The 15,111-nt window shown below is 40.3% G+C and overlaps 1 protein-coding gene across 1 annotated transcript; it reads left to right on the top strand.

Moving 5' to 3' along the window:
• The first annotated feature begins 4,633 nt into the window (after positions 1-4,633).
• Nr0b1 (nuclear receptor subfamily 0 group B member 1) lies at positions 4,634-9,383 on the top strand. Its single transcript, XM_021629661.2, has 2 exons — positions 4,634-5,826; positions 8,788-9,383. Exons 1-2 carry the CDS (start codon positions 4,689-4,691, stop codon positions 9,030-9,032), a joined length of 1,383 nt encoding a protein of 460 aa, XP_021485336.1. The 5' UTR covers positions 4,634-4,688; the 3' UTR covers positions 9,033-9,383.
• The last annotated feature ends 5,728 nt before the right edge of the window (positions 9,384-15,111 follow it).

Below are 15,111 nucleotides of genomic sequence, written 5' to 3'. Positions count from 1 at the left end.
AAGGATTATGAATTCATTTTCTTTGTTAAAAATAATGAACCATTACTATTCTACACTACCTCTATGAAATATTTACTGTATAATTGTGTCAAGGGAGTTAGCTTCAATACATAATTTTGGTATCTGAAATTGCTTTGAGAAAGACCTTTTAATGCCATCAGATATCTCCTCCTACTAAATTTTGTAACCGTTATCAAAATAAAACTCCTTTCCATTGCCAACATGACAAAAACAAGACAAATTACATTGTTTTGAAAAAATACTGCATGTGTTGTTTTAATGCAGCCACTCTAAATCTATTAGCTATTAGACAGTGATGAATTAGGGTTACTCATAAGAACACTTAAGCAGACACTGTTATCTACATTTCTCATCTGTCTTAGACTTGCCATAGTCAAACAGTTCTAGGAAAGGAAATGTAGTGTAAAACTGATCCCAACATCTTTCAAACCCCCTTTTCTTTTTTCTTTTGCTTTTAAATGAAAACAATATTTTCTCTTCGGTGATGATAGTTCTTTGATCTATTAGGGCTGATTAGTTGTCTATTTTAAAAATCTGTCCCTGCTTTTGTAATATTGTATTGCAGTATATAGTTCTGATTGCTCTTTTTATTGTAATATAGTGAAAACAAGTAAATATTTACTGACTCTTAAAATAAGAATACTGCTGTAGATTGCTAGATTTACTTTTACTAATTTTATGAAAAGTTATTTTGTTGTTAGAAATTTAACGTGTATCAAGAATATGTTTTCATCTTTGACTGAACAAAGTAAAAGGGTCAATTATTCTCCCATCAAAAAGAAGAAGGTCCCCCACCAGAGCTTTATCCACTCTTATCCCCACCTGAACCTCGCTCCTACATTTTTTATTGAAAACTGTATTACTTTGAAGTTGAAGGTTGTATTCAGGCAGGCAGACAGCTTTACTCCCACCTTGAATTGGAGGAGATAATGGATTCTACAAAGCAGGTGTCCAACTGGCCAAGGTCATCACACAATGAGTCAGTGTTAATATCTGAATTGCAGTTAGAGACAGACTCGGCACATGACAGGTTAATTTGATAAGTGTCCTTTGGTCTTACTATCATAGTGGTCTGAAACTGTGGAGCAAATTGAATAAGTAACTCTGTGAGTGCCTTAGAATGTTGTGCCTTTGCTAATCCTGTAGTGTCCAGCAGGCCAGCAAAACACATGGATGACAATTTTGCTTCGCAGGGGCCATTTGTTCAGGGAAAAAAAATGAAAAGTGGAAATATGAAGTCAGTTTTCTCCTGACATTTCCAAGGATGATTACTTCTGAAGGACAAACAGGCAATCTCTCTTTAGAAACAGTCAATCCAAAGAGCTCAGAAAGTCCTTCAGAGTTGCAAATAGAAGATCAGATCACAACTTCAAGGGAAAACACACACAAAAATTAGAAGACATAACCACTGGGAAAGAACAGGAACAACAACAAGCACATTATAAATTCACATTTCTCTCTGTACTGCTCTCAAGTTTCAACTGTAGACACTACCCTAAAATGAAAGCCAAAGGCACTAAGGATATGAAGGTTATGAATGATTAAAGTAAAGTAAAGTAAAGTAAAGTAAAGCAAAATGGTTTTAAGTTTCTAGGATATATAAAACCATAGTAGAAGAGATAAAAGAATTTTATGGAAATCCTTGAAAGGCAGTTAAGGTGCACATATTAAAATTAGTTCACAGCTGGGGTTGTAACAATTGTTCGAGAGCATTTTGATCATTCCAGAGGCCCCAGGGATACATAGGTCCCGGTTTAAATTTATTCCATGTAAATATATGTATCACATGCATTTCTGTAATGAAAATATTCTAAAGGTAGAGACAGGAGGTTCAGACGTTCAAGGTCATCCTTGACTACACAGCCATCTGAGGTCAGCCTGAAATACATCAGGCCCTATGTCAGAACAACGAGGCAATAATTTTCAAAAATGTGAATTAGTCAAGTTTATCAAGTAGATACTTTACCAACATCTATTATGAGTATTTATGGAGGAAAAGAGGTTCTGTAGATTGGATTAGGTTTGGGATTTTGAGCTGACAATATCATTCTGGACTATCTAGATGAATCCAATATGTTCACAAAATGGTATAAAAAATTCAGAGGACTCCATAAATCAGAAACAGAAGTTGACTGGTTTTCCAAGAGCCAAGGAATGCAGGTAGTTTCTAAAAGCTAGAAGAAGCAAGGAAATAGATTCTTCCTTAGAAAATACCTGACACTGTATGACATGAACTCAATGGCTGGCTCTTGGGCCTCCCCTTCCCCCGAGGGAGGAGCAGCCTAGCTAGGCCACAGAGGAGGACATTTTACCCAGTCCTGAAGACACCTGATAAGCTAGGACCAGATGGAAGGGAAGGAGGACCTCCCCTATCAGTGTACTTAGAAAGGGGCAGGGAGGAGATGAGGGAGGGAGGGTGGGATTGGGAGGGAATGAGGGAGCGGGATACAGCTGGGACACAGAGTTAACAAAATGTAACTAATATAAAAAATAAAAATGTTAAAATAAAAAAAGAAAAGAAAGAAAGAGAAGAAATGCCTGACATGAATGGTGACTTCACATTTCTGGCTTCTCAAACCACCATCTAATAATATTTGTTATTTGTGTTTCCCATAAACCACTACATTTGTAATTTTTATAGCAACAGTAAGAAATATGTTTCCCAAGACCATGGCACTATTAAAAAACAGAACCAGGGTTTAAATGGAATTTATCTGGTACCAAAACAAGGAATTAAATCTCTGTGCCATAGGGACCATCACAAGCAGAATAAATATTAACTGCTGGGTACTCTGCCTTACGTGAGACATCTATATCATCCCTTCAAGATCTAGGGCACATTATATAAGAGATGGCAAAAAAATTGTGGGAGAAGAATGTTATGAAATTTTGTCTTCTGGACATGACACAACCTTTGCAATCTTAAACATATAACAGCTACGGCTACCCCCAAAAAGAACCTGCATTAAACAAAATAAAAATAAATAAATAATAAAAACATTGAGGTAGGAGGGACACTAATTGGGACTAAGAATGGAAGAATGAAATCAAAAGAAGATGACTTAGCGATGGTAATAGAGAGCAAATATGATCACAGTAAATTCTGTACACATATGAGATTGTTTAAAAAGAAGAAAAATTGAGGTGAAACTTGAAAGAGGGACAGAAGAAAGAGGAGGAAGAAGATGAAGATGGGATAGAGAGAGAGAGTACATATGGATCATCTTCCTTGTTTTTTAAGACCAAAGGTTTGCATCGTAAAGTTAGGGGGATAGTGGTTGTAAGAATTGGCTAGTTACAGGAAAGTCACATGGTTGAATACAATTAGGCCCCTGGTTTCATGTCTGTGTGAGACTAAAGGAGGGAGGTTCGGTAACAAACGCCAGCATTCAGGTTTTCTGATTCTTGTATTTGTCATTAGTATCTTAGGATGGTTGCGAACAACGACAGTTATCAGCATCCTGCTTCTACAAAAATATGAGAACTCTCACAATCTTGTAATTATTCTGTTCCCGAAATTCAGTTACAAGTACATACGGTTTGCAGCCCCCACATCCTTGATCCAGCATCCAGGACAGAATGGGTGACTGATTGAGTCAAACTGCAGATTTATTTGTTTGTTTTTCAAGACAGGATTTTTCTGTGTAGCTTTGGTTGTCCTGGACTCACTTTCAACCTCTAACTCAGTTTCAGTCTTGAACTCACAGTGATCCCCCTGCCTCTACCTCTCTGAGTGCTAGGATTAAAGGCATGCACCCAGTCCTGAAAATACCTGACAAAACGGAGTCATATGAAAGGGGAGGAGGTCCTCCCCTATCAGTGGACTTGGAAAGGGGCAGGGAGGAGATGAGGGAGGGAGGGTAGGATTGGGGAGGAAATGAGGGAGCGGGATACAGCTGGGATATAGAATTAACAAAATGTAACTAATAAGAAAAATAAAATAAAATAAAAAAAGATTTAAAAAAGGCATGCACCACCATGCCCGGCTTTGGAGATTTATTATTGTCGGCTTCCAACAATAATTTTCAAGTGTAATGTGCATGTGTGTAGCCTGGGGATAGATAATGTTAAAACTCACACTCAAGTAGTTTGTCTGGGGCTTGAGAAAAGGCATTTCAGCCCCCAAGTGTAATTCTGGCACTATTGGTCTGGAGTCTACATTTATTAACGTCTTAGAAAATGAGAGCGCACTCTCCAAAATGCAAGTTATACAAACTGTGATCATTCCATAAAAGTTTATGAAGATGCCATGGAAGCAGACTATTTTCCCGTTTGAGCACGTCTCCTTTTAATAAAGGGAATAAATTAGACGTCAGAGTCCAATAGCAAGTGTCCGGACAGAGCCCTAACTCGCTTTCCCAGGTTCACTGCTCTCTTCTTATCCAGGCAGGCGAACGAGGAGTATAGTAAAAAAAAAAAAAAAAAAAAAGGAAGGGAGGGTCCGCGAGTTCCAGCCTTGAGACGTTCCCTTTGGATTTCCAGCTTCTAAGGAGTGTTTGCCCCTTTGAACTTCCAAGGTCATGGACGCACACATTCCAGCGGAACAGCGCATCCCCCTCTGCTCCCTTGTCCAGGCTGAGGAGGCGGACGCGCTTGCGTGCGAGCTCAGTATAAATAAGTCTCAGGCGGCGGCCACTGGGCAGAACCGGCTGCAGGAGCCTCGGGCCATGGCAGGTGAGGACCAACCGTGGCAGGGCAGCATCCTCTACAATCTACTGATGAGCGCCAAACAGCAGCACGAGGCTCCGAAAGAGCCCAAGGCGTGCTTGGGGGCTCAGTGCTGGGGTTGCCCCTGCGGCTCTCAGCCCGGCAGGCAAGCCATGGCCCTCCTGTACCGCTGCTGCTTTTGCGGGAAGAACCACCCGCATAAGGGCAGCATCCTCTACTCTATGCTCACCAGCGGCAGGCAGCCAAGCGCGGTGACAGAGGCTCCCAGGGCTCAGTGCTGGGGCTGCGCCTGTGGCAGCGCTGAGCCCCTAGTGGCCAGAGAGGGGCCGCCGGCTGGCCCGGCCCCCTCGCTCCTGTACCTGTGCTGCTTCTGCGGAGAAGAGCACCCAAGGCAGGGCAGCATCTTGTACAGCTTGCTCACTAGCGCCAAGCAGACGCAGGTGTCTCCGGAAGCACCAGAGGCAGGTCGCAGAGGAGAGTGGTGGCAGCTGTCCTACTGTACGCAGAGTGTGGGTGGCCCAGAGGGGCTGCAGCGCTCACAAGCCATGGCGTTCCTGTACCGCAGCTATGTGTGCGCTGAAGAGCAGCCCCAGCAGAGCAGCATTGCCTCTGGCACGACCGCGAGGGCGGAGCAAACATCCTCGACTCCGCAAGAGCAGCCTAGGGCCCTTTGGTGGGACGCCTCATCTGGCATGCAGCTTCCGATGGCACTCAAGGATCCACAGGTGGTGTATGAGGCAGCATCAGCTGGCCTGTTGAAGACGCTGCGCTTCGTCAAGTATTTGCCCTGTTTCCAGATCCTACCTCTGGATCAGCAGCTGGTACTGGTGCGGAGCTGTTGGGCGCCCCTACTCATGCTTGAGTTGGCCCAAGATCACCTGCACTTCGAGATGTTGGAGATCTCTGAGCCCAGTGTGATGCAGGAAATGCTCACCACCAGGCGGCAGGAGACTGGGAGCCCGGAGCCCTCAGATCCCCCGAGCACAGAGCAGCCACATATGGTGTCCTCAGAGGCTGGGTACTTGCCCTTGGCCGCTGCTGTCCAGGCCATAAAGAGCTTCTTTATCAAGTGCTGGAGTCTCAACATTGACACCAAGGAGTACGCCTATCTGAAGGGGACCGTGCTCTTTAACCCAGGTAAGCATGATAACTTTGCACTGTCCCTTCAGGTCACAAAAACACCACCTCTACATGCATGTACTTTGAGTTTTGAGTGACAGTTGGAGCCAAAATGAAGACATGTGACTGACTATGAAAAGCTGCTGAGCTTCTGCCAGAAACTAGGCATTAGATGGGGGTGGGTAACAAGCAAGCTTTTTACTTGGCTCTCTACTTTTATTAACTGCTGCTACAGAAGTTTCTGCCTTCGTGGGACATGCTTCTTTCTTCCTTCATCAAGCTATCTTTAAGTACAGTGGCATAACTTAAAAAAAAAGTTTTTGCTCATTAACATATGCTTTTCTTACATTCCTGCTTTCCAAATTTGCCTGTAAGAAGAGCTTGTGTTGGGTGCTGGGGTGCTAAGTCTTCTCAAGCTCCTCCCCTCAAGTGTCAGTAGTTCAGCCCAACCCAGATTCTGCAAGTCTGCATACACAAGTGTCTCAGGTGATTTTTTAAAACTTTTTTTCTTAATATAATTTTACTTACATGTTTATTTATTACAATTTTTTCACTTTGTATCCCCGTTGTAGCGACCTCCCTCATCTCCTTCCAGTCCCACCCACCCACACTCTTCTTCCCCTATGCCCTTTCCCTAGTCCCCTGATACAAGGGGACATCCTCCCTATTCTATATGACCCTAGCTTATCAGTTCTCATCAAGGCTGGCTGCATCATCTTCCTCTGTGGCCTGGCAAGGCTGCACCCCCCAGTGGAGGTGATCAAAGCGCTGGACACTGAGTTCATGTCAGAGATAGCCCCTGTATTCCTTTCTAGGGACCTTGGAAACTGAGCAGCCTATGGGCTTCCTTTGAACAGGGAGTCTGGGTCCTCTCCTTGCATAGTTCTTAGTTGGAGTTATCCATCCTTGCAGGACTCTCTGGGCCAAGGTATTTTGGCTCTGTTGTTTTCCTGTAGAGCTCCTGTCCCTTCCAGATCTTTCTATCTCCCTCTTCTTCCATAAGGATTCTGGCACTCTGCCCAAAGTTTGACTATGAGTCTCAGCATCTCCTTTGATACCCTGGTGGGTAGAATTTTTCAGAGGTCTACTGTGGAAGGCTTCTATCTTCTTCCTTGTCTTCTCCTACTTCTAATATCTATCTTGTTTGGCTCAGGTGATTTTTGAGGTCATCTGAGAAACAGTTCTCTCACTCTTTCAGCCAATGTTATTAATCCTACTCTATTAAGATTCAAAGTCAAGACCAAGGTCTCAGCTTTCAGAAGTCTATATTTCCAGTACTTTCCCACTTTCCTTGACCCTGTTTCACATCCTTTGCCACCCTCAACACTCTTTCTTCCTCTTCCTCTCTCCCCCTCCTTCTCCTATTCTTCCTCTATTTTTTCTGAGTTCTCTCTCAATAGGAGTTTTTCCTGTCAAAGTGTGTAATTTAAATCACAATGCATCCACATTTGTGCAAATGTAAGGTCTGTAAAACATGTGGCCTCCTTTTTCTGATAACCATTTTGCATCCCCTTGTGTATGTTTAAACCCTTTTATATGATGAAGGTTCACAAAGTTTTAAATTATATGTAAACATATAAATTGGTTTTAACATAAGGAGACGAGGAAAGGTAAGGAGATGTGTAAAGGGTGGAATCCTTTTTTTTTTTTTTCTGCCTTTACATTGAAGGGACCTTTTGCATGGGTGGAAAGGTACAAGTAAGCGGGGCAAGGAGATGTGAGGAGGAATACGAAATGAGGACCAACCTGAACAATATAAATTAGAATGCCATGAGGAAACCTTAGTTTGTGTTCTAAAAAGATTTTTTAATGCAAGGAATAAAATTAGTTACTTTAAGGGGCTAGAGGCTGTTGTGTGAAAGTAATGGGTGCCTCACAATATACAGCTTTCACAAACCACAATTTCTGTGTAGACCTGGAGACACTTTATCAACAGGATATACACACAATTAAATAGAGATTCAAGGTTGAGGATTGGGATATAAATAGAGTGGAGGATGTTAATGCTTGGACTATAATTAGAATTAAAATCTAGATAAGAAGCATTGCTATATTTTGTTGTTTTTTTTATAAACTGATATTTGCCTATAATAGGAATGCTTCTTTTATTATTCTTTTTTATTTTATTTTTTATTCTTTTTTCATCATTATTATTTTTAAAGCCTTTAAAATAATCTTCTGTTGAATTTTGTAGAAGTAAGGCAAATTATACCATCATTTAAAAGAAATCTGTTTCAAAATTGCTTTTGAGTCATTTTTCATTCTGTGATGTTTTATGTTTATCTTTTAACATTTTAATGTCAATATTTTTCTCCAAAGGAACCCACTGGAATATTCATTAGAACTGTAATTTTTAAAACTTTCTACAATCTGGAATTTATGTTATAGTGACCTAAATAGTAACCGCTAGCATCTAATTCATTATGAACTTCTAAGGTCCTATCAGCCTGGAGTCCAATAATTCAAAACACGTGAATTACAGTTTATAGCTGTGAAGTTTACAATATGATGACTGAACAGTTGGTATAATTGTGGAAAAGAACAGCAAAATAATTGTAATCTGGCAAAACTTCTCATCATTATAAAATGGTATATTTCTCATAGGTACATTTCTCTTGAGATAACATCAATTTCTTTGTATTTTCACAGAAAAAGAACTGGAGCATCAATTATAATCTATCAACACTAAATTCAGTGTGCCATTGTTTATTAAATGTGTGCACACACCTACTGAATATTCAATAGAAATCAGTGGATGTTCTTTCATTCTTAGAAGTGTTGCTTCTGAAAACTTAGAACTTTTTTTTTTGTTTTTTTAGCATGTTATTCTTGTCCCCAGAAAGCTCTTTTAACCAAGAAGCTTGAGTACCTTTTTAATTGGGAAGGGACAAAAAATCAAAACTAAATATGGTTAAAAAACATAAAGATCTCTGAGGCAAGCTGTTTAAAATAAAGAGATTTTTTTTTTTCTACTTCCAGACCTGCCTGGGCTGCAGTGCGTGAAATACATCCAGGGCCTTCAGTGGAGAACTCAGCAGATCCTCACTGAGCACATCAGAATGATGCAGAGAGAGTACCAGCTCAGATCCACTGAGCTGAATAGTGCTCTTTTCCTGCTGAGATACATCAATACCGATGTCATCACTGAACTCTTTTTCCGGCCCATCATTGGTGCAGTCAGCATGGATGATATGATGCTGGAGATGCTCTGTGCAAAGTTATGAAGGGCATGTGGCCAACTCAAGTGCATTTTACCATAGAAAAAGGAGAAAATGTTAGCTGTAGGCAGAAGAGCGCTAAATATTGTGAAAGCAAACTTTCTTGTATTTTTACATGCATAGTATATTTGTATTCAATTGAAGAAATACTTTAGTTACAGAAAATGTAAAGACCCCTCTGATCCATACTGGTTTCTTGTAAAGGAACGCATTTGCTAACAAATAACATATCTCCATGCATCGTTAATAACGTGGTACTATGCTAACAAACTAATTTCACAAATATAACTTCTTTTACCACTGACCCTGCCAAATAAAATTTATAATAATGTTTTAATAAAATTTAAGGTATTAACCATAAAATTGACTAAAGAGAAATTTCTTGGGGTTTAAATCTTCATATTTTTCCCTTTGGTATTTCAAGGCAGGGTTTCTCTGTGTAGCCTTGGCTTTCCTGGACTCTCTTTGTAGACCAGGCTGGCCTCGAAATCATGAAAATGAGCCTGCCTCTGCCTCCCCAAGACCTGGGATTACAGGTGTGTGCCATTGCACAGGGCTTTTCTAAATTTTTAAAAGTCTAGCTAACATAACTGGAGGTATGTTCATGAGTAACTTCATGAGATTTAATATTTCAGTATGCCAGTGCCAATGAAAGGTTATTTTGCCTCACTTCATTTCTGCCTCCATTAACTATATAAAAAAGATTGTCTTTGCTCCTGCCTGGAACTCAAAAGACAGTCCATACTCTGAAAGTGGAAAAACTACTTCCAGAATTTGAGTTTCAAATTTTCCTGCTTACAGTTATGGATTTGAACTAAAGTTCCATATTAAATCCACCTTCTGTCAAGGGGACATCATCATTTCAGAAAGTTCAGCATGACCATAAAATCCTAATTATATCTCAACTTTTAGGTACACTGTATAGGTAACTGTCAAATTAAACAATTCTTACAAGCAATTATAAGTTGCACCCTGCAACCCCTTTATTTTTTTTTAGTATATTAAAAACAATTTATATAGGTATAATTTGTATCCATATAATTATCATTCCATTAGTGTATGTAGTTCAGTAAGTTTTAACGTGTTCACTGAGTTGTAGAATAATCACCAACATTTTACAGTATTTTCCTTATCTAGTCAAACTCACTTTCCATTTCTCCCAACATCCCTAGCACTAAAGGAATCATAAGAATACTCTAACTCTATAGATAGGGGACGGTTTTTTATGTTATCATATAAAGTTCATGTGAATAATATAAATTAAAATATGACACATTTCTAATATTTTCTTGACTTATTACTTACAAAATATATTTTTCTGTTTGATCCAGGCTGATTAACTTTAGACATTTGTGGAGGAAATGTGATATTTCAATGCAAATATGCGAAACAGATCAGGAAAGTTCATGTATCTGTTGCTCTGATAAACATAATATCTTGCATTAAAAATTTCAAAAATCTCTGCAAGATACCTCAGGATATTACAGATAATTACATAAATTTTAATCAAACATACTTATCTTTCTGTGCTGTATAATATTGGACATCATTGTTCATATTCAGCCTCAAAAACTGATAATGATCTGTGAAGCTCCCTTGAACCATTCTCATTCTGGTAATCCCTATTTTATTGTATAGTTCTTTTTTGCATTTTTATTAATTATTATTATTTATTACAATTTATTCACTTTGTATCCTGGCTGTGGGCCCCTCTCTCCTCTCCTCCCTATCCCACCCTCCCACCCTCTTTTCCCCTTATGTCCCTTCCCTAGTCCACTAATAGGGAAGGACCTCCTCCCCTTCTATTTGACCCTAGCCTATCAGGTCTCATCAGGATTGACTTCATTGTCTTCCTCTGTAGCCTTGGCAAGGCTGCTCACCCCAGGGGGAGGTGAACAGAGAGCCTGCCATTGAGTTCATGCCAAAGACAACCGCTGCTCCTCTTACTAGGGAATCTACATGGAGAAAGAGTGTATGGACTACATCTCAGCAGGAGTTTTAGGTCTTCTCTATGCATGGTCCTTGGTTGGGGCGTCAGTCTCTGCAGGGCCTCCAAGGTGCAGTTTGTTTGTTTGTTTGGCTCTGTTGGTATCCTTTTAGAGCTCCTGTCCCCTCCAGGTCTTTCTATCTCTCCCTTTCATAATATTCCATACCCTCTGCCCAAAGTTTGGCTGTGAGTCTCAGCTTTTGCTTTGATACCACAATCAATGGAGTCTTTCAGAGGCCCTCTGTGGTAGGCTCCTGTCCTGTTCCCTGTCTTCACATGCTTCCAATGTCTATCTCATTTGCACTTCTGAAAGAGGATTGAGCATCTTCCCTAGGGTATTCCATGTTTAGCTTCTTAAGGACTATAGATTTTAGTGTGTTTCTATTATATTATATGTCTAATAACCACTTATGAGTGTGTATATACCATGTGTGTCTTTCTGCTTCTGGAATTCGTCACTCAAGATGATCTTTCCTAGTTCCCACCATTTGCCTGAAAAATTCATGATTTTCCTGTTTTTAAAAGCTGAGTAGTATTCCATTGTGTTAACATACCACAATTTCTGTAACCATTCCTTGGTTGAAGGAAACCTAGGTTGTTTCCAGGTTCTAGCTATTATGAATAAAGCTGCTGCAAACATAGTTGAGAAAATGTCCTTGTTGTATAGTTGAACATACTTTGGGTATATATGCCTAGGAGTGGTATAGCTGGATCTTGAGGTAGCACTATTCCTAATTGTCTGAGAAAGATCCAGATTGATTTAAAAAGTGGTTGTACAAGTTTACATTCCCAGCAGCAATGGAGGAAAGTTCCCCTTTCTCCAATTCTCTCCAGCATGTGTTGTCACTTGAGTTTTTGATCTTAGCCATTCTGATGGGTGTAAGGTGAAATCTCAGGATTGTTTTGATTTGCATCTCCCTGATGATTAAGTGTTTCTCTGCCATTAGATATTCCTTTGTTGAGAATTCTCTGTTTATCTCTGTACCCCATTTTTTAATGGGATTCCTTGGTTTGTTGGTGTTTAACTTTTTAAGTTCTTTATATATTCTAGATAGTATTGCTTTGTCAGATATAGTGTTGATGAAGATCCTTTCCCAGTCTGTAGGCTGCTGTTTTGTAATGAGCAGAGTGTCCTTTGCTTTACAGAAGCTTTTCAGTTTCATGATAGTTAATCTTAGAGCCTGTGCTATTGCTGTTCTGTTCAGGAAGCTGTCTCCCATGCCAATGAGGTCCAGGCTCTTCCCCAATTTTTCTTCTTTTATTTATTTATTTTTTATTAGTTACATTTTATTAACTCTGTATCCCAGCTGTATCCCGCTCCCTCATTACCCTCCAAACCCTCCCTCCCTCCCTCATCTCCTCCCTGCCCCTTTCCAAGTCTACTCATTGGGGAGGACCTTCTCCCCTTTCATATGACTCCGTTTTATCAGGTATCTTTAGGACTGGCTGCAAAGTCCTCCTCTGTGGCCTAGCAGGACTGCTGCTCCTTTGGGGGGTGGGGAGGGCAAAGAGCCTGCCATTGAGTGCCTGTCAGAAATAGTCCCTGTTCCCCTTACTATGGGAAAACAATTGGTTACTGAGCTACCACGGGCTTCATCCCAGCAGAGGTTCTAGGTTATATCCATACATGGTCCTTGATGGAGTGTCAGTCTCAGAAAAGACAACTGTTCCCAGATATATTTGGTCTTTGTGGAGCTCCTATTCTTTCCACTTCATACAAACTCCCCCTTCTTTCATATGGTTTCCTGCACTCTGCCAAAGGTTTGGTTATGAGTCTTATTATCTGCTTTGATACATTGCTAGGTAAAGTCTTTCAGAGGCCCTCTGAGGTAGGTTCCTGTCCTGTTACTTGTTATCTCCTATGTCCAATGCACCTCCCATTTGTCTTTCGAAGTGAGGATTGATTGTCTTTCCCCGGGTCCAATTTCTTGTTTATGTTCTTTAGGTGTATAGATTTCATTATGTTTGTCATATCTTGTAGGACTATATGAGTGAGTATATACCATGTGTGTCTTTCTCCTTCTGGGATACCTCACTCAGAATGATCGTTTCTAGATCCCATCATTTGCCTGCATATTTCATGATTTCCTCGTTTTTATTGCTGAGTAGTATTCCATTGTGTAGAAATACCACAATTTCTGTATCCATTCCTCCGTTGAGGGACATATGGGTTGTTTCCAGGTTCTGGCTATTACAAATAAAGGTGCTACAAACATGGTTGAGCAAATGTCTTTGTTGTGTACTTGAACAAATTTTGGGTATATGCCTAGGAGTGGTATAGCTGGATCTTGAGGAAGCACTATTCCTAATTGTCTGAAAAAGGACCAGATTGACTTCCAAAGTGGTTGTACCAATTTACATTCCCACCAGCAATGGAAGAGGGTTCCCCTTTCTCTACAACCTCTCCAGCATGTGTTGTCACTTGAGTTATTCATCTTAGCCGTTCTGATGGATTTAAGGTGAAACCTCAGGTTTGTTTTGATTTGCATCTCCCTGATGGCTAAGGATATTGAGCATCTCTTTAAATGTTTCTCTGCCATTCTATATTCCTCTACAGAGAATTCCCTGTTCAGCTCCATACCCCATTTTTTAATTGGATTACTTCATTTATTGCTTTTTAACTTCTTTATTTCTTTATATTTGCTGGATATAAGCCCTCTGTCAGATATAGGGTTGGTGAAGATCCTTTCCCAGTCTGTAGGCTGTCATTTTGTTCTGACAACAGTGTCTTTTGCTTTACAGAACCTTTTCAGTTTCATGAGGTCGCATTTACTGATGGTTGCTCTTAGAGCCTGTGCTGTTGGTGTTCTGGTCAAGAATTTGTCTCCTGTGGTAATGAGTTCTAAGATGTTCCCCATTTTTCTTCTAACCAATTTAGAGAATCTGGTTTTATGTTGAGGTCTCTGATCCACTTGGATTTTAATTTTGTGCACGGTGATGAATATGGGTCTATTTTCATTTTTCTGCATGTAGACATCCAGTTGGACCAGTGCCATTTGTTGAAGATGCTATCTTTTTTCCTTTTAATCGTTTGGCTTCTTTGTCAAAAATCAAGCATTCATAGGTGTGTGAGTTTATTTCTGGGTCTTCTATTCAGTTTCATTGATCCACCATTCTGTTTCTATGCCAATACCATGCAGTTTTTATTACTGTTGCTCTGTAGTACAGCTTGAGATCAGGGATGGAGATACCTCCAGATGATCTCTTGTTATACAGGATCATTTTGGAGATTCTGGGTATTTTGTTTCTCCATATGTAGCTGAGAATCATTCTTTCAAGGTCTGTAAAGAACTCAGCCGGTATTTTGATGGGAATAACGTTGAATCTGTAAATTGCTTTTGGCAGGATAGCCATTTTCTTTTTTCTTTTTTTTTAATTTTATTTTTTTCTTATCAGTTACATTTTATTAACTCTGTATCCCAGCCATGTCCCGCTCCCTCATTCCCTCCCAGTCCCTCCCTCCCTCCCTCCCTCATCTCCACCTTGCCCCTTTCCAAGTCCACTGATAGGGGGGGACCTACTCCCCATTCATCTGATCCTGTTTTATCAGGTATCTTCAGGACTGGCTACAAAGCCCTCCTCTGTGGCCTAACAGGACTGCTCCTCCCTTGGGGGAGTGGGGAGGCCAAAAAGCCAGTCATTGAGTTCCTGTTAGAAATAGTTCTTGTTCCCCTCACTTTGGGAAACCAATTGATTACTGAGCTACCACAGGCTACATTTGAGAGGAGGTTCTAGGTTATATCCATACATGGTCCTTGGTTGAATGTCAGTCTCAGAAAAGACCCTGTGTCCAGATATATTTGATCCTTGTGGTGCTCCAGTCCTTTCCGTATCAGACTAACTCCCCTTCTTTTTTATGATTCCCTGTACTCTGCCAAAGGTTTGGTCATGAGTCTTTGCTTTGAAAACACTGCTAGTTAGAGTCTTTCAGATGTGCTCAGTAGACTCCTGTCATACGTTCAATGCACATCCCATCTGTCTTTCTAAATGAGGATTGATCATATTATCCCATGTCTGCTCTCTTGATTATCTTTTTTATGTGTATAGATTTCATTATGTTTATCATATCTTATAGGTCTATATAAGTGAGTATATACC

Source organism: Meriones unguiculatus (assembly GCF_030254825.1).
Source record: "Meriones unguiculatus strain TT.TT164.6M chromosome X unlocalized genomic scaffold, Bangor_MerUng_6.1 ChrX_unordered_Scaffold_30, whole genome shotgun sequence".
In the NCBI taxonomy this organism is placed as follows: domain Eukaryota; kingdom Metazoa; phylum Chordata; class Mammalia; order Rodentia; family Muridae; genus Meriones; species Meriones unguiculatus.
The sequence above is the reverse complement of the archived record's forward strand: the minus strand, read 5'-3'. Positions and strand labels throughout refer to the sequence as shown.